Genomic DNA, 20,884 nt, shown 5'->3' with positions numbered 1-20,884 from the left:
CTTTATTTATTATCTTAATTATATTATCAATTACATCAATTTTTATCGATACTTTGAAATTAAACAAGCGTTCATAATATAAGACAAGAACAAAGACCATTTTAATTTCTGACTTTAAATGTTACACTTTTATAACGACTAACGAGCTTTTAACTTTTATTCGTCAGAAATTATGAATAATCAAAATTTCTTTCATTCCTAATCCATCCCTCTATAAAAAAAATCTATACAAAAAAAAAAACGTAATACTCCAAAGAACGAAGATAATACATATTTCACACGACCCTGAACAAACCACCACCATCGTGTCCTCCGCTTTCGAAATTTCCGCCGTTTGGTCCTGACTTTCGAAACACGTTTACTTTGACTCTCCGTCCGATTTCACGACGTGTGTGTACACCGACGAGAAAGAAAGAAAGAGAGAGAGAGAGAGAATAAACTGATCGATAATCGATGAATCGGAACCAATCGGGTTCAAAATCAAAACGCGACCACGAGAGAGATACCTGTGAAAACAATTCGTTAAAAATCAGCGTTGGCGAAAAGTTGGCGAAAAATCCTCGCTTAATTTCGTTTCAGAAACTTTTTCAATATCGAACAATCGAAGCCCCGGCAGGAAGCGCGCGTTTCCGCTTCTCCTTTCATTTCACGCGTCGATCGCGTGGACACGAATCGTATCGATATTCGAAAGCGTGCGAATGGAGCTGATGGGGTTGTGTTCAACTCGTTCTAAATTATAGCTTTATTCTTGCGGTTAAGAGAATGGTTAACCCTTATTTACGAATAGTTTGACGAGGATTCCTCGTGTAAATCCTCGTGTGTGTTTCTGAATTGCAGGTAATTTTAACATTGACTCTTTTATCCACTCTTTCATCCGCGTGTGGTAGATGGCTCTCTCTGTCTCTATTTTAAATTTTTATAGTATATCGATATTTGAGAAATACTTTGTAATCATTTAAACGATATATACAGTCTCTGATAGATAATCGCCAACGTCACGATATCCATTTTATCCACCTCAAATCACAGTTAACTGTAAAAAATTAGTTTTTAATAATAAGAAATATTTTATTCCCCATCTTCTCACAATTTCTATTACTATTCCAAATTTTTAGAAATTTTTAGAAAAAATTTCGTACGTTTTAATGTTCTTTGAAAGAATAATCTACTTTTTAGAAAGTACATTTTGGAAGAAAAATTAATGATCCGAAAATATCCGAAAATAAAATTTCAAAATTAAATGCGTAAATAAAATCCAAAGATTAATATTTCCGCCCAAACCACAAAATCATTAAACCGACCGACCACAACCGATCTGCAAACCATCTGCAAACCTGCATAAGATTAACCGAACGGATCGTCGGGATTTATCACCTGAAAACAGGCTAGAAAGTTTTTCGGCTGGGTGTGGAGGGAACCGGTCATGGGAAGGGCTCATTGTTCATCCCTGTCGTGACACTCATGGCGGTCTCCTCCGGATGCATTGAGAGCGCAGACTTCTTCGTGTCGCTCCGGGCAGTAACAATGCATAATAATGCTCGAATGGGCCGTATGAATTCAGATTCTGGCATCGGTCGCAAATAAGTCGCCCCTTAGAGAGGGGGGGGCGAGGAGGGGAAGAGACGAAAATTGGAGAGTGGGGGGAATACGTGAAATGGAAAACGAGAGAAAGTTTGTGTGCGGGGAATAAGCGTGAATTTTTAGGATCGTTTGAATTGTTTGGATCGAAGGAAAATGGGGGAGGATTTTTTGGAATTTTAAAGTCGAATTTTGGAGTTTTTTTTTTTTTTAAATTGAATTGAAATGATGAATCGATAACTTGATTATTATAATATAATCTCTTAATGATACATCGAGATCCATTTCTAGTTGAATCTTGTCAGTGTTGAAGATTTTTAAAATTTCTAAAAAAAATTTATTTACGTACGTATTTCTGTCTCATCGTTGAAAAGATTTTTAAAAAATATTTTCGATAATAATAAAGATCCTTACGAATGATCTATTTCTCTGAATGAAAGTATGAAAGTGAATCTATGAAAATCGATCTATTTTTTTTTAAACGCATCAATGTGATGCAAGCCACTTACGGAGGGGAAAAAGTTCATCAATTTCGAAGATATTTTAATCATATTTTGTTATTACCTACGTATTTCTTACGTACTTGAACCGAATCTAAATGTTAAATAAAATAAAGAAAAAAGAAAAATTATTCCAAAGCATCAAAATTACACGTTAACATCATCTCTCGACATAAATTTTATCAATCAGCCAACTAATTCCATCAAGATCCGTGACACAAATTGCAACATCTTGTTACTTCACAATTTTCTTAAATCACATCGCGGGGAGAAACTCGTTACAATTTATCCGTAAATTTCACGCAAACTCTCAAGCACATCGAAGGCTGGTCCAATTTTCATAATCATTCGAATCGAAAAAGCGAGCCAAGACACGTTAAAAATCCCAGAATCGTAAAGAAAGCTATAGCCACACACACACACACACACACACATACACAGTAATTCCCTGGCACGTTTCCTGACGCTCGATCCACGTTCGTTTAATTCCACGGGTCTCGTATTTTCATTTGCAGTGCATAAAGTCGTCGCCTGGCCCAGGGCTAGACTTCGAACGAGCTGTGTTAATTTAATTATTCATCTGCCAGTTGTCGGTTCATTAAAATCGAAAGGAGGGAGGAAAAAGGAAGATAAGAAAAATCGACGATCTTTTTAAACGAATGAATGATTTAAATTTCGTGCAATATTGAAAATCTCTTTAAATCTTTCTTTTTAAATTATAGAGCATAAAGATGATTGGATTCAATATCTTTCCATTCTAATTGGAATATTTCTAACGAGAAATCGAGCGAAATGATTAAGAATCGTGCATCTTTAATAAGCGCAATAGATCCAACTTTTGTCGTCTAATTAATCTTTTCTAATCTGTCGGATGTTAAGTCAATTATTGTAAGTTAATTTTTTTTTTTTTTTTTTTCGGATGAAAAATTGAAAATTCGCGACAGATGAGAATTTAAAGATGAGAAGAAAGAGAGAGAGAGAGAGAGAAAAAAAATAAGGTAAAATAAGAGAAGATCGATGGAACGCCACGCACCAGTTTTTATAGCGGACACAGAAACAGCTGGACCGTACAGGCGAAAGCCCATTCCATCTCGAAATCGAAATCCCTCTACGACTTTTTTCCAAACATTTTGTTTTTTTTTTTAACGGCGAAGTTTCATGGACTACTTGCATTAGAATAGAATTATTGTAGAATTTTTCGAAGAACTCTCTTGTATTTCGAATAAATTATTTTTAATTATATTCATTTTTCAAAAAAAGTGAAGTGTTGGGAACAATACATAACAATTTTTTATTACATAATTAAAACTAGTTTGAGGTTAAAAAAGAGAACGAATAATTCAGAATAAATGTCTTAATATTTGTAATTAAATTTCGATCGATGAATATTCTAACCTCCAAAATTTCCAATAATTGATATTGAATTTAATAAAAATTGAATAATTCCTTTTTCTTTTACCATGAGAAGAGAGACAGATGTCAATAATGTATTACGATACTTGAAACATGTCACTATAGATTCTGTTAGAATCATATTCTAATAAACGCATTTGGGGAGAGCAATGATTACTCGGTCGCCTGACATAACTGCGAATTAATTCAGTTCAAGCAACAGGCTCGTGCCAGCGTTGCCATGAGAAAGTTAAGTGACCTGTATCAAGTACTTACCTTCCCTCTCCGCAAAATATTTCGAAAAATTGTTCTAAATATTTTTATATTGCAATCAGTTTCATGCGTCACTTGAAATTTTAATTTTAATAAAAATGAAAATTACATCTAACATTTTAATATCTTATCATTATTAATAACGTTACATCATTACAACTTTACATTAATTGATCTTTAAATAATAAATAATAGTCACAGGAATAATTACAGGAATCAAAAGAATGAAATAAATCATTTAAAGATTTAATTTTCAGATTTTTTTCTATTCCCTCTTATTCGAAAAGTTCGTTATTGAACAATAACAAGGCACTCGGGATGTGAGGAGAGCCGTAAATATAAAACGTCTTTTATTCGATATGTAAAGTTTCTCGATTATTTAAAATCGACTCGACAATGATCGTCTAAACTAGCGGATCCCCTTTAGGATTATTCACAGAGAGTAAATAACGATTAAAGAGAATGAAAGAAGAGCTTGCTTTCGTTGGTTCGAACTGGTCAAGAGACGCAATTGGTCCAAAAGGAACAGACGGCACTCACGGGACAAGAAAGTGTCTCTTTTACGACGACAGCTGCGCCAGGCACTCACGATTTCTCGAAGCAGTCGTACATATCGCTTGTATTTAGTAAGCTTCGATTCTGGTAGCCGTTTGGCAAGTTCGAGGATGTTCCTCTGGGAAGCTAAGTTTCGTGAGAATTGTTCAGTAAAATTTGAACAGGTATTTGTTCATTATAGGTATGAATAAATTCTTAAAGAACTTCTTCAAAGTTTCGTGCAACTTCGGTATAATTATCAAAATGAAATTCTAAAACAATTAAACTAGCTTCGCTTCCTCGCTTTTAACACGTTCTTAGACGTGAACTTAGAACACTTGTGCTAATGATCTTAAAAGAATTTTTTTTATTACTCGAGACTGATCAGTTTTATTATAAAAAAAATTCATATTTAATTTTTTTTTTTTTATTATTATATAATCAATCAAACATGACATTATATCATGATTTATTAATAAAATCAACGTGTATCTCGCGATCGTTTAATAAATATTTACATGCAAATTTTAGATAAGCATACGATGAATAGATAATAAAGAAACATAAAATTATTGAAGAGTGAGCATAATTGATAATTCATATGATACACAAGTCAGAGAATTATCCGTTTATGCCGATTTATTTTTCACTATGATTTCACTTGGAAATATAGGTAGTCACGATATGCCAGACACCGAGGAAGCGTCGACATGGAAAGGAAAAATGAAAAAGAATCAAAAGTATAATAGAGTTTACACGACACTCATCGCTTACTCTGGGGCGAATGAGACTCAGGGACGTTTTTTTAAGGGGGTCAAGGGGACCCTGCGCCCCGGGGCCATTCTTATTAACGCTGACTTTTCTTTCTTTCTTTCTTTCTCTAACTTGAATTCAAATTTTCCAAATTTTTCACGAAAGAAAAAAGTTTTTCAGAAAAGTTATTATTTATTTCCATCTTATCTCCTTCGCGTGTTTTCTTCTCTAATTTTTCGATGTAGAGTTATATCTGTATATTTTTGAATCGAACGAATCATGGAGCAGAAATCCGTTCTTACGATGGCCGACGCTTTGAGAAAGCGTTTATTCAAAGCGTGACATTAATTTATGGACACAGCAGCACACGTATCAGTCAGCGAGATCCATGCAACCTTAAACTTGCATCCATGCGTATGATTACATAAAATTGTTGGTTTCGCTCAAGTTATGAGCGTGGGTAATATATTTCCTGCTATTAAAGAATCGATTTCGACGCAGAATTTCGCTTATTGATTAATAACGTTGATACAATGTTAGATACAATGGCTTGGAATTGGATGATTAGGAATTACGATTTATGCCAAAAATGTTACAACGTTTATTTGATTGTGCATGTGTAAAGTTTCGTCTTACAAAAGATTCTTTTTTTTTCTCCTTTAATTATAAGATGACCCTTATGTTACATTAGTTTACGAATACCGTATTCTCTTCACAATGTCACGACCGTCGTGCGTGATTCCGGTACGACGTCACGGTCCCATTGACGCCGACCACAACCACCTTAAACACCCATAAAACATTTTCGTGACCTCTTTTTCATGTAATTCAACGAACAGAGGCTTGTTCTCCATTTCCGGTGACATGAAAGCACCGATACACTCGGCACGCTCGAAAAAACCTTTCACACGTTCCGGCGATATATTGTGTATACCACTGAATTCGTAAACGATATCCCCGGTTTCATTACCGATTTGAATGCCCTGGGTATACATAGTATCGAGAGCGGTATGAATAATTCCATTCTGTAATCATCTTGAGATCATTCTATCGAAAACGCGTAAATATTAGACAAATTATATCATGCATATACGTTTATAATCATAGCATATACATGCATCTACGTGTATTGTGTCGGAGAATGAAAAGATTGAAAAAAGCATCAGCGAAAATATTCCATGTAAAGAATATGTCACTTAGAAAAAAACATATATGTGTATTATAGCAGAAACCTTTCGAGAGTATGTTACGTATGATAACATAGTTCGTATAATTTCGCAGCAGCATGCCAGAAAACGTGCATTCCCGAAGAGGAGTTTCCTGTAGGAGGGAGCCTTGGGTACCCGGCGGTGAACCATCATCGTTCTAGCACGACACGAGGTCGCGGAAAAGCACGAACATCGTCGAAGCGTGCACGAATACGACCGAACCGTAACGAAAGCGTACGAGGCCACAGATACAGGGGTGGGGACTCGCAGACTCTCAGTAGTCGAATTCAGTCGAGCCAGCGCCGTGATCGGAGTTGGAATAGTGACTGGCGAACAGTGTTCCGAGCAGGCGTATCCGCTCTCGATGTTCTAGTCGCTCCTTAATCACGCGCACACGAATTAATTTGGTCGGCTGGCAGATCCGAGATCGAATATTCGAATCAATCGCTTCGTTTTTTTTATTCGTCTCTTGTTTAACCGTGGGCTTCGTACGCTTCTATCGTTCTCCGTCGTGCATGTTCATCAATTTATACAGTTTGTCGCTATTCGTTTAACCGTCCCCGTTGTGATTGACTGTCGCGAAGGCCTTTTTTTCCCGGAGCCGCTACAGACACGGCAGTGAAAATGCGGTAGTGACAGTGGTATATCAGAGACAGGGAGAAAAAGAGAATCCCTGATTGCGTTTGTAGGCGCGAGGACGCCACGAGTTTACTCGATAAAAATCGAAGTGAACGAAATTAGGGGAGAGGCTCCTTGAAGCCAGGGCCAGAAGTTATGTCGAGTTCGTGTGTTCGAGGACGAGGAATTTACGCGCATGTGTCCAGTGGGATTTAGTGTCGGCGATAAAGCATTCTTTCCAGATCTGGATACCTTGCTCGCAACACCTACGGGACCTGGATTATCTCATGTCAGGATGGCGCTGGCGCGGTACGTATTTTCCACTGAATCGTCGAACCTCCTCGTCATTGCGTTTAGGGTGGGTCTTTGCTCAAACGTGTTTGTTTTTCCTCTTTCGTTCCCGATGTTATTAAGTGTCTTTATTGATCCAATACGACGTTCTATACAGCAACACATATTGACCTTAAAACGATGTTTCACTTCTATTATAATGACAATATTTTACATAATCATATTCTGAAAAGGATTTAATAATACACTTTGTAAAAGAAAGTGTTCTTCTTTTATAAAATACCGGTGTCCCTTTGTTTTGAAGTATTCTGCCACAGATGCCGGTATCAGCCATAGAGTGCGCACTGGTCAACGACCCATCCCTGCCATAACTATAGTCAACTGATTTAACAGATTTATACATTCTCGGTGTATTTACATAGCTGTCGTGTGTTCTTTCGACACGATGCGTATGATGCCAGGACTCGTTATTAGTTTGAAAGTTCTTGGTCAAGTTGCTTGCATGGCGAAGGAAAGACGTCAAGGTTAGTACACCTTTTTACGTTAAGTCGACCTTCCGAGTACGATGCGGGCTCCGTCACGGTTCGACAATCTGCCTTTATACTGAAACATTTGACCGTGAATATGAGTCGATGGAATTCAAACGTAGAAACATTAACAGCGACCTTATCCTCCGGTCGCTTTCTTTCTCTCTCTCTCTCTCTCTCTCTCTCTCTCTCTCTCTCTCTCTCTCTCTCTCTCTCTCTCTCTCTCTCTCTCTCTCTTTGTGGCTGAAAATTCTTCGATCGACAAACGATGTCACTACACGCGCGTCTACATATGCCTACATAACATAATACTCGCGCACGCATATAGGTTAGAATAACTGTCTTTTCATGTCAAAGTTTTGATTCTAAAAACATCCATCGTGAATAATTTTACTATATAACGTGTTTACGTGTATTGCAAATATTATTTTCCGACACAATAATCGTAAATATGTTATCATTTTATATATATATATATTACTTTCTCTGTTAAATCTTTCTATCAATATTATAGAAGACGTAGCATGGCAGTAAACAGCCTTCACCGCATATACTTATATTCGTATACGATTGAATCGTGACAGAACTGGCAATGAAGCTTTCTACCAACTCATCGACGTGTTCATATGCCATTTCGAGCATAACATTGCCTTGTGTTCTAAACTGTGGACGGTTAGAATTTATTTCTTTGTAGTCGAGCGTTCCTTTATCTCGCGGACGCAGTGTTGAAGGCCTCTATTGTGATATTTCGTTCAACTCGGTCGAATGAGTAGGGGAAATAATGTTGGAGCGCACGAAACGTCTAGTAATTGAATATAGCGAATTAAACAATGGTTGGGAATCATATGGGTGGGCAAATGGGCGTACGATCAGTAGTTTCGCCGATAGACCTTCTCTTGATGGAGACTATTACTCATTACACTTCCTGCCCAGCAGAACGCTATCGGCCAAAGTGATGAATCACGAAGCTATAAACAGATCTTCGACTTTATAATTACAATTTAATGAATGCGGCCACAATTGTGTGGGACCTCACCTGTTATTAATCTTGACATTGCGTGAACTTTTGCGCGAATTTCCATTTGCAACGAATCATTCTAATAAGATATTTGATATCTTTTTTTTTTTTGATCTGTAATTATTAAATTTTTTTTAGATTAGAAATTTTGCATTTCACATTGATTGGAATATTTATGGAACGTTTAAATATTAGATAGATAAGATTTTTTTCCAATTTAAATCGATATGATACATTTTCAAGAAATTGTATTTTTAAAATATTCTATTTTCTCTTTCTTTTCTTTCCTTTAAATATTGATAAAGATTTGAAATGTTTTTATGCATACTTGTTTAGAATCGTTAAATGTTCAAAAAAATATTTTAATCGTATTTTTTCTTTATTGTTGATCAATAGAAAATTTATGATGCTGTGTTATTCAAATGATCTTTTTTTATTTCTGACATTTCTTCAGAAATCTTTTTTTCATTGCTATCTTATGGTTCGGTTATTTTTGTATCATTGTCATAATTTACATACATTCAATAAAAACATTTTCATAGAATTTAAAATAAATTTTCAATTATAAATTTGGATTTTCAATTTTTAATAGTTTAGATTTTAAATTTAAATTTAAAGATATTTAGATACTTGTTTAAATTTTAAATTTTACATCGTGAAAAAACAATGAATTTTTTATCAATGAATTTTAAATTTTGCATTCTAAAATTAAATTTTTTATCCAAATTTCGACTTTTGATTTTCTATTCAACAAAACTAAAAAATCATTTTTCAAAATTTAATTTTCGAAGAATTTAATTATTGCTCTCACAGAGAATTCATTAAACGTTACACATTATTTTCCTTAAATCTAGTAATGATAATATTTAATGATCGTATTGAATAGTATGCAAATTTCTTGTTTTCAAAATTATGGAAATCGTAATTAACCCATCTCAGTTTCATTTCCGAGTAAACTAATTCCGTATAACGCAGTTCAACCGATTAACCAATCATGTATTAGCATAGATTAATTAGAGAGACGAGCGTTGTTCCGCGGAGGACACTTGTTTCGCGCTGCGCGAAAGGCAATTTTGAATCATTAACATAACTCAAAGCGAATCGAACTGTCGTTCCACGATCAATCAGTGTCGGTGGAAATTACGTTAAATGCTTTACGATGAGAATTGATCGACTCGCGGCACAGTAGCAATTCCTTGCCTAGGACAGATGTCTGTCGAAACGATTCTCTTTCTACGTTAATCCATGGGAAAAGTTTATCGAACCATGGAAATTGTTATTAGGTTGGAAAAATTGGAAAATTTTCAGATTATTTTCAGAATTTTATCTTAGAATCTTATGAAAAAATAAAATAAAAGAAATTTATTGTTTTTGAACATATGATATAATCTATATTTAATATAAATGAATGTATTTGAAATATCTAGTATTCAATATTATAAAAATCTATCTATATGAATTATATTTTTAAAAAAATATAATTTTTTTAATGAAGTGTTTCTTCATTCGACTCTGTATTCACGTGAATAATGTGGTTTAGTATATAATTCGAAAAAAAACTTCATCTATACTGTTGTTTAAAAATTCTTGGAAAGTGAACAAAATATCAAACTGTACTAAACACGAAAACAACTTTTTGTTTTTTTTTTTTTTTGTGTTTCTCTCATGTTCGTGATAATTCAAATTTTAATTATATGCAAGAATGCAAATACAAATTTTTTTATTCAAATTAAGATCTAAATATTATTTACAAGTTTTTGTAAATAATTCATATTCCATTTTTAAAAATGCATCATAATATAATTTCTAATATATATATATATTTTTTTATTTTTAATTATATAATCTATATTACATTAAAATGTATAATATATAATATAAAGAAGTATATTATATAATAGAAATATGAAGAAATAATTTTATATGTATTAAAAGTTTCTAGAAACTTTATCAAGTACGTTTCATTCTACAAGTTACAAAGTAGAATGTTATCTTCATTAAGAAGATAGATACTGTGACGTTATATATATATTTTTGAGATTATATATCAAAATTCTATTAAAATTATGAAATTCTGAGTATATTAAATCTTGTTTCGAGGACTCTAGAATCCATATATCAGTTTATAAATTATTAATATACTTATTTAATATACTCATAATTGCACAAAATAAAAAATCTTTTTAATTTAATTTTATCTTTTACTTAATAATTTTAATTACATACATTTAACAGAATCGCTTGAACTTTATTTTTCATTATCATTGTCTGCATAATGAGCCAATGTCAAATAACATTGTTAAGTTGGTGGAAACAGGCTTCTCCAGATATACACTCGGAACTCTTCGGGATTATTCGGAACTATTCGTGGCTATATATCCAGATATTACTGAATTTTTAACCGAATTAATAAATCTTTAATCGAAATATAATCCCAATTGCGTGATTCACATTATACATCATAAGCTGTATCTTTGAAATATTTGAAGCCGAGATTTTATATATTTCGAATCTAAATTCCCTCTTCGTAAATAAATTGATTTCGTCTAGATTGTTCGAAATATAATCCATAATTTTCACATTTACAGTTATTACAAATCGATTAATGCCTTATAAATGTATACGTATACGTATAAGCATAAGAAGCAAGTGTATTTTAGATGTCGGCAGACAACGATAATGGAACAGCTGTGTATACTGCGAGGGGACAAAGAACACGGACACATTCAAAGCGATTTCTGCTCGTTCGTTGTGTTAGTGACGAGAAAATATTGTGACGCAAACGCGATAACGTCGTAGCGCAAGGTCGAAGAGCTTTTCCGATTCATCTAACGCTACAATCAACGAACACGTTATGCTAAAAAGTTTTATACCTGCGACAAGGCATGGCATCGTGAATGCCTCGGTTCTTTATCGCCGTGTCATTTCAATGTGTTTTCGAACGTGTGGAAAAATTAAACAGGTGACTGTCTTCTTGTCACATAGGCTTTCAAGATCCTCGCATGTGAAATAACCTGTTCAACAAATTTTGTTCGTGTTTTGCACGCGTGAAAATCAATTTGTAGAATTTAATGGATGAACGTTCCATTAAGTGAAAAATTCAAAATATAACTGTTTTTACCAGATAATTTGATAGCAGTTAATGCAGATCATGGATAATAGTGAAACTTCCTTCGAGTTAACAGTAGTAGGAAGTAGTGGGGATAGTTAATGGTCATATAAACGGACAAATTCGTAACCATATTGTACCTCCATAATATGTTGATATAATATATCAATGTTGGGTTATCGCGTTGGATATCAGCATTTCACGTTACCACTAAAAATTTTTATTTTTTTTTAAAACGTATGAATTGTCGAATTTCAATAGAATATGTGACGTTAAATGAACAATGGATTAGAGTTATTGAAAAAACAACACTTCTTCCTCTGTTCGAATCTCGTTTTTTTTTTTTAAGAAAACTCTTGAAATATCCTAGTTCCAAGGTAATGAATTATCCTAAAATAGAACGTTCTTTCTTAGAAATCTTATCGATCTTCCGCGTCCTCGACGCCTTCTTAACGACACCTACTTCGATGCTCAATAGAATAGATGGAAGATCCTTCGTGAAAGAATAAAGATCTTGTCATTAAACTCATCCTCGTCAATTAATCATATAAAAATTCCACTTATCATGTAGAAAGTTAAAAAATTATTTTCAATATTATAATTTAAATTCGTTAAAGATTTTAAATTAATTGTCTCAAATTTGTTCGTTCATTTCCTTTTTTTTTTTCAGATTCGAGAATAATTTTTTAACAGCTTTGATTTTTATCGAGTAATTTCGTTCTTTTTATAATTTAAATTTTGACGTGCAAAAATTATTATATTTATTAAAATATTTTTCAATAATTTTTTGCGCACATAGGATTTTGTATTTATTTAACATAAATAATTGAATTGATAATATAATCAAGAAATTTTTTTGCGGCAAAATTAAAATTCTTCTCATTTAAAAAATCTAATTTTTTATTTTTTTCGTTTCTAAAATACTTATAAAAAATAACAAAGCAGTGTTACGAACTTTATTACTCTGGTCTTTTATAAATTTTTCTATTTTTACAACTTTCCGCAAGTTAATGTATTTTTTAAAAAAATTCCTTTTTTTCCCCGCGAACGTATTTTAAATATGCTTACACAGCTAAATGAAAGTACAAGTTGACGTTTAAAACACGGAAAATTTTAATTAATCTGACATAGAATTAAAAAATTTTAGGAAAAAATGAAAATTAAAAGTAAAAAAAAATTAAAAATTAGCAAAAGTATGATAAATATTTTTGAAACAAAAAAGATATAATAATAGTCGTAACAAATTCTTTCCTGAAAGCTGTGCAATTTAAATTTCAAGGTTCCTTTGACCAGATCCACGCTATATTATCTCTGAATAGCGCTGTAACGATTGCATTACACAACAAACGTGCTCGTCATCTTTAATATCTCTCATCGAGTGTTTGACATTTCTACCACGAGGAATATAATATAATCGTCAAAAATAAAAATATTGAAAGGAAAAAAAAAAAAAAAAAGAAAGATAGAAATAAGAAGAAAAGAGAAAGGCGTGTGCAGTTTTTGCACACGAATAAATGGCAGATAATTACGTTTTAAAAATTCTCCAAAAGCATGAAAAAGTTCATTTGCAATACTTATCGATGACGTTTTTACGAAAAATTAATTTGTTTTCTGGATCGATGATGCAAATGAATAGAAAAAGCGATACGTAAGCAAAGTTATCGTGGCTAAGTTTAATTATAATAATTCGACTAACGAGTATACTCTTGGAAATAATTGTTCGACGATTATTTTTAAGCATCGAGATAATTTGAAAATTATCCAAGAGTGATATTTAAAAATATTCTCTCATGTTTTTCTAATAACATCGAAATATTTTATAATAACTGATCATCATTTTTTTTTTTAAATATCATTTAATATCATTTTTATTTATTATTATATTTTAAATGCGTAATAAATTCATTATCTTGAAAACATATTTACAATTTAAAAATATAATTGTTTAAAGATTTTTTTATTCATAGAAAGTTAAACGAAAAATAGATTTCTATAATAAATTTATATTTATCTTTTTATTCTGAAAAATTTATATAATTTTCAATTCAATTTAAGAAATTTTTGTCGATTAATTAAATACCCTTTGACAAATTCGAATTAAATTTAATACTTTAATAATTAACAATACCAGAAAAGAAATATCAAGTTATAAATTGAAATCTGTTTTAATTGGATTGCATTGTTTTCCTTTTCAAAAAGAATACCATTTGTTTTATTTATTTATACAAGATTAAAAAATAATTTAAAGAATTTAATCGCGATTTCACAAAGTTTGGTTTTATTTAAAAGCAAAGTCCTTGGTCTACAACACCTCGTCGATAATTCTCCTTTCTCCCCGATACGCGTGTAGACACAAAACGAAAGAACCTTCGATCGATCATCGCACAGTGGACATTCGTGTTCTCAGGCATTCGTAAATATCGTCCTTTCCGTATAACAATTTGTATACATTTGAGCGTGGCACGATGCGTGGAACGATTGAGTAAACTTGGTTAGTGCTCTCTAATTTTACATTGGACGCGGACGTGGAGGACGAAATAATTGTCATTGGTATAGGAAGAAACGATTGACATTGACTCAATGATGGAGGTAATGGAATTGTAAAGATAGGAAATTATTCTTCCTTCTTTCTTCTTCTTCGTTATTTTTCTTGTCTTACTTATTTACGACTTTCTTTTGATTTTGTTCTTATTTTAACACTTGGAAATTGCAAATCTTTAATCATTGATTTATTTTCAACGAAATAGAAGAATTATATTGAGAGTAAATAATCGTATACATATAGAGAATTTTTTAATTCAATAAAATTCCTTCTTTTTCTGTTTTTTCAATCATTAATTTATTTTTTTTTTTTTTGAAAAATGAAAGAATTCGATTGGAAGTAAATTTTAATTCAAAGAAAATCGAGTCGTTTATTCTTTCTTTTTTATATTTTAAAAACTTTCAACTTTTTTAGATTTAAAACTCTTTTCATTTTTTTTTTTTTTTTCTTAAATTAATGTCCTGTTATAGTTTAGATTACGTGGATCAACGTGGAAACGTTTCTCGATATAATTATTAATAAAATAAAAACTTTCATTTAATAGAACAATATGATTATAGAATTTTATGTGTATATTATTCAAAATTAACTCTTTCGTATCCATTTTCAGGATTTTCATTATAAAATATGATTGTTTTTTTCTTGAATGTAAATTATACAATTCATATTTATAGAACCAGTAAGCAAGTTCTATATTAATACTTTAAATATCTTACGAAATGACTTATTAATGACTAACTGAAAATTATCATTTATTAAAATATTTAAAAAATTCAAGATTTATTTTGCAAATAAATAATAAATTGAAATAAAAACTATTATTTATTAGAAAATTAAAAAAAATATGATTCTCTTAGAAAAGAATAATATAAATAATAAAAAATTAAATGAGTTTTAGTTAAGAAGAGAACAAAGTAGCATAAATAGAACATTTCACAAAGTAAGTAAACATGTTCTATTACTATTTTAACTATATCTTATGTTTGTTGGAACAGTTAACCGAGTGAAATATAAAGTTGATGGAAAATTACAAATCTTGTTAGACAAAATAGAATAATATGAATAGAACAATTTCTATGAAATAATATTTCATATATTTCTTATATTTCTTGGAATAATTAATCAAATGAAACAAAATTATTCGAATAAAATAAATTACATTTATAAATCTTATTGATATCAAAAAACATTATTAAAAAAAAGAACAAAGAAATATAAAATGGAACGTATTACAAAATAAGTAAAATTCTATTAATATTTGTTGTTGAGACGAAACAATTGATTGAGATAAAAATAATAATTCAAGTAATAAAATTATTATTTAAAAATTTTGTACTAAAAAAACAGCATAATACAAATAGAGCAAATTGCCAACCATTGAAACATTCGATATAATATTCATATCAATAAATTTCTATTAACAGCTCTACTAGCAATTTTCGAACTTATTCATCATCGTTCCTGGCAATCCCACTAAAAACACAATTACTAAAACTTTAAAATCTATTTGAATATATACTTGTAGAAAACAATTTTTTTTTTCTTTAAATTCCATGTTTTTGAACAATATATAGCGATTCACGTAAGAAAATTAAAAGAAATTAAAGAATAATGAATTCTTTTACACAATTAATTATATAAATCTGTGGACAAAAAAAATATATTCACAATAATCAGAGCGATTCTCAATTAGAAATGTCAATTACATTTAAAAAAAAAAAAAAAAAAAAAGTATCACTGATATCGGAATACAATTAGTAATACGTTCGATACTATTTAGTAATCCCTTGCTCGATCGATAAAAACATCAAATTCCTCGAAACTTCCTTACCCACGTTTTAAATTCCGTCCAAACGTTTACCTCACTTACCATAATACCGACTATAGCGCCATTTCCCTTTCCCCAAACGATCTTTCCCCGGAAGATTCTTCTCTTTCCACCAACTGTCTCGCAGTCTCGCAATACGTCCAGTCGGGAAATCGTTTTCAACGCTATTATTATATCGCGACGGAGAGAGTCGAGGCCAATCGATGTCCGGTGTGCGATGAAATAAAGCCGTGCACAAAGGCAGACGCGTCGGGGCGGCGGCAGCGGTGGCAGCGGTGGAGGGAGGGAGACGGAAGGAAAGAAGGTTGTCCCTCGCTGTGGCAACCTTCAGCTTCAAGGGTACAGGGCCGTCCCCTTTGCTTTTTCGCCCTCCCTTCCCTTCTCTTGACCAGACCAGGCCTGTTTCGTGGAATGCAAAAGCTCGAAAAACGGCCCGACGGTCTTTCCACGAACTATTCTATCCCAACTTCTTCTCCCTCTCTTCTCTCTTTCTCTGTCTTTCTTCCCCCCCCTCCCCCCCCTCTCTCTCTCTTCCCGAGTATTCTGTTACCTATTTTTCTGTCTTACTTTCGCTTATAAAGATGTTTGTATTGTAGAGGTTGCTCCTCTACAAGGTTGAGGTTCCAAGGAATGATTCACCCTTGACGTTCTTTTTATTTTTATGGAAGTAGGGTCGTTGCAGATTGTAACGGGATATTCATGTTTATCTTTCGTATATAATACGATAGTCATTTTCAAAATGTATCACGAATATTTACTTTTATGAGGTGGATTAGTTTTTAAATTAGTTCAATGTAGCCGCGCATCTTATTGTTTTCAATTGGAGAAAATCGCTTTGAGCCTGGTAGCGTAATTATCGATTTATGACATTTTCATTCATAAATTATATACGAACATATGAATACTCGTTAATTTTGAATATAAATTTATTGATCTATTAATAATAAGTATAAGTTTATTTTTTAATATCAATATTATAAACTTTTAAATATTTTTGAATATCTTTTTAATAACGATTCCTTTTTCTATTTAATTATAAATCATATAGTTTTTATTAAAATTTGAAAAGTATTTAACACATTATTGCGATAAATTCTTTTGAAACTTTTTTTTTTTTTTTTTTTAATTCGTGTAATGAACTATCTGTTATACTTTAATCTATTAGTAGATTAAAGTAGATCTATATTAAGATTATTAAATTGTGATTATTTTTTACAATATAAATAATTATACAAATATTAATTAGAATTGATATTGTATTATAATCATAATGTTTTCTTTATTATATTTATCTAATTTAAATATTTGTTTTTATAAGATTACATAATTATAATATACACAATTATTAATATTTATTACAATTATAACATAAAATATGGTTATATCATTCTTTGATCATGTTAAACAATTTCATATTTGATAAATTTATTGGATAACTGTTTGTTAACTTACACAAAAATTATGATAAATTATGATAACATTGATATTTATTTGATCTTTATGCAATTATGGAAATGATTATAATAATTATCACAAAAAAATATAGTCTTTCTAAACATTTTCCCCGTTTCTCCATTTTTCCAACTTATATATATATATATATATATATATACAATAGTCTGAAGATTTCTAAAAGTTTTTGAAAGTTTCAATGTCTTCCCATCCCCTCCTTTTTCCTTCTTCTGTTTTGTAGAGGGAAAGGATCGGTTTAAGAAAGTCGGATATTAAACATGGGGTTTCAGTTCAATTTCGGTAAAGTGAAATAGATTGCAGAGAAGAGTGTGATTCGAGAATGAATTCGGATTCCAGATTCGTATAAATATTTTTCGGTGTGTTTTTTGGTTGAACATTTGTACATATTGAAGTTTTCAAGTTCGATTTGTAATACGAAGTTTTTATTCATTACATTTCATCGGAGAATAATTGTGTAATATTTGAAAACCTTGAGACTTGTTTTTGTGAATTTTTCTTTTTGTATTGTTAAAAGTGATATCAGTGATAAAAGAGAAATGGAATAAATTAATAATACGTGGCCATAAGTTAGGAATATGAAGTGAAGAGAAAAATAGTTTTGAAGTGGAAAGAAATGAATTGATTGATTTCTCTTTCTTTTTTTTTTCTTTCTTTCTTTTTTACAATTTTATATTGCTAAAAATTCTTGGAATAAGTAAAAGGAATTTTTTTAAATTTCTTTTTAATCCATTAATGTGTTATTTAAAATAATTAAGGAGTTTAATATTTGCAAATAATTTGCAAATAAATTAAATACTATATTCGTGAAAAATAATTTATTATCAGAACTGGAAAAGAAATTTCAATTTACTTTTTATTCATCATTTTAGAAAGCTTTAGAAATTATAATAAACGTAATATTTGTTTCTACATTTTTTTTTTTTTTTTTTAATATTTTTAACACAATGATATTAATATAATTGTCTAATCTTCCAATTATACAATATTTGCATTACATCATACAATATATTTTTTTAAATTCAATTTAAATATTGTATATTGTAGCATTTATGTAATTATGTTTATCTAGTACAATAATAATTTTTCCAATATTTTTACACATAACATAAATTTCAATATATGTTTAAAAATATCAGATGATGATGAAAATTAGAAAGAAATATAAATGAAAAAGAATCGATTTTTCGTTCGAGTTCAAAAATTATTCCTTCCACAAATTCTTATTTGAAGCTACATACTTAAATTTATAAAATGCTAAATATGTTATTATTTCCCCAAAGATGGATAATAAAAATTTTCTTATCCTATCCTAGTTTGTACATTGTGATAATGATATTTCAACACGTAATGTCCACGTAATGAAAAATTACTTGGCGTATTGATTTTGACACATAGAAGAAATTTCCTTAATTCAGTTCATTGAGATATTAAAAAATAAGAAAGATCACAAGAATAAATGAAAACCGTTTCGAAAATTATTTCATTATTTCTATAAATTGTTCTAACCTCACTAATATATTTATAATACATTGAATAAAAACATGTTAGCCTTCTACGATATTTCCAATATTTGTAACAGATGCAAGAAATGGAAAATATTTATTGAAGATATCTTCCAAAATATCGATAAAATTGTAAACGGAAAAATTAAAATCGTGAAGGAAAGAAAATTTCACAAACTTCCATAAATTTTTCTAAGGAAATTTTAATGATAGGCGTATACTATCCCACAAAGTGACAATATAACTGAACTTTTACAGTTAACTTAACCAAACTCAAACAATAATGGTATCTAATCACTTTTGACCTGTGTTAAATTCAAATCTTTTTGTGTCGAATATTTTTACACAAATTATTTATAATTTTTAATTACAAATGATTTATCATCAAGCCTTAATGATACTCGTATTTAAAGTTTTTTTATATATTAAAATATAAAATAATAATAATCATTAAAAATTGATGAAAACACAACAGATGGAGAAGTAGCCGAATTCCATCACTTTCGTAATCTTTCCCTTCCCTAAATTCCTTCCCTCTAAAAGAAAAGATCCATCACCTAACCTAACTATTTCTTTCATCTTCCCTCCTTTGGTACACATAAGATCTAGGACAAAACGATGCTCGAAAATCTTTCCACAATAGCATTTCCGTGAAGAGATTTTCTTTGTAAGCGGCAACCGTATTTTCGAACACTCCCCTCCCCCGTTTTCCTCTTTGTGTATCACGTATACATACTCAGAACGATATCCAGTGTCAATAGAGCTTCTTCTCGCTTCTTCCTCGAACCGAACGTTCGAACGGGTGGTCGATAGTTCGTAGGTGTGTCTGCGTGTAAAACGATTGGTCGATAATGGCCGGTCCCCTCGAAGGGATTCCTCACTTTGTTTATTCGAGGATCGAATCGGTGAACGGGTAGCATTTTTCTTTATTCTTGGCTAAAATTTTCTTCGACACGTGAAAAAGTATCCTCGGCTAGAAAATTTGGATAATGGAATTGTTATTTATTTAGGGACGATTTATAGATCGTAATAATTGTTTCGTCTGAGTAATGATTGTTATGAATATTACAATGGCGATGAAATAAAATAACAGGATTCAGAATAATAGTCCAAAGACCTTTTATTTTACCAATACCAGAAATTGCGATAAATCTAGAGTTCTTCTGAAAGTTACTTCGACGTGCTATTTATCCTAATCCTAATAAATCAATTAGCAAGATTTAAAAAATAGGTATTACATCTTTCTCATTACATCTATTCATTGTCAATGGGTTTGAGTTAAATTAGGTTTAATAATGAGGTTAGATTGTTATAATTTTGAATGATACAATTCTATGATGGAATGCAACTTGAATATTTTAGCAATTATTATTATTGCATTTGTGAAGAATTTAAATATACAAAAATCTACATATGATATACAAAAAAGGATAAAATATATAAAATATAATATGAATTATATTATAGTAAAAAGTTTATTTTGTATAAACATCATTGCACAGTCTAATTATTGTTATCACTTAACTATTGTTATAATTATAATATGTAATACATATGAATATGTACTACACATATATTTTAAAACTCTACAGGTATAAGAATTTTATTTACTAATTAACATTTAAATATGCCATCGAATATGAAACTTATAATCTTTTCTTGAAATATAATAATAATAAAAACGTAAGTAAAAGATAAGTAAAAATCAATTTTGTTTATTTTAACAAAAAGATCATGT

At 30.7% G+C, this 20,884-nt stretch overlaps 1 protein-coding gene and 1 long non-coding RNA gene across 21 annotated transcripts in view; one reads left to right on the top strand and one right to left on the bottom strand.

The window, feature by feature from the left end:
- rdx (BTB/POZ and MATH domain-containing protein rdx) overlaps positions 1–20,884 on the top strand; it is a 153,110-nt gene that overhangs the window by 101,685 nt on the left and 30,541 nt on the right. For 4 of the 20 annotated variants that reach the window (XM_003696039.4, XM_012489763.3, XM_012489762.3 and 1 more), the window contains exon 1: positions 7,029–7,165. The exons of 15 other annotated variants lie outside the window; for them this stretch is intronic. In XM_003696039.4, coding sequence (XP_003696087.1) covers positions 7,053–7,165 — 113 coding nt within the window. In that variant the 5' untranslated portion in view covers positions 7,029–7,052. Of the gene's footprint in view, positions 1–7,028; positions 7,166–7,569; positions 7,672–20,884 lie in introns of those variants that run through there. One more of the 20 variants, XM_012489764.3, reaches the window with a different exon arrangement.
- On the bottom strand, positions 7,142–7,686 carry LOC147658468 (uncharacterized). Its single transcript, XR_015290622.1, has 2 exons — positions 7,431–7,686; positions 7,142–7,318 (listed from the first exon to the last, which is right to left on the bottom strand). It is a non-coding gene; the product is annotated as an uncharacterized LOC147658468 (long non-coding RNA).

The sequence above is a fragment of the Apis florea genome, unplaced genomic scaffold (assembly GCF_048593485.1).
Source record: "Apis florea isolate Af1SG1 unplaced genomic scaffold, ASM4859348v1 contig_2272_pilon, whole genome shotgun sequence".
NCBI classification, from domain to species: domain Eukaryota; kingdom Metazoa; phylum Arthropoda; class Insecta; order Hymenoptera; family Apidae; genus Apis; species Apis florea.
This window is presented reverse-complemented; position numbering and strand designations above follow the sequence as displayed.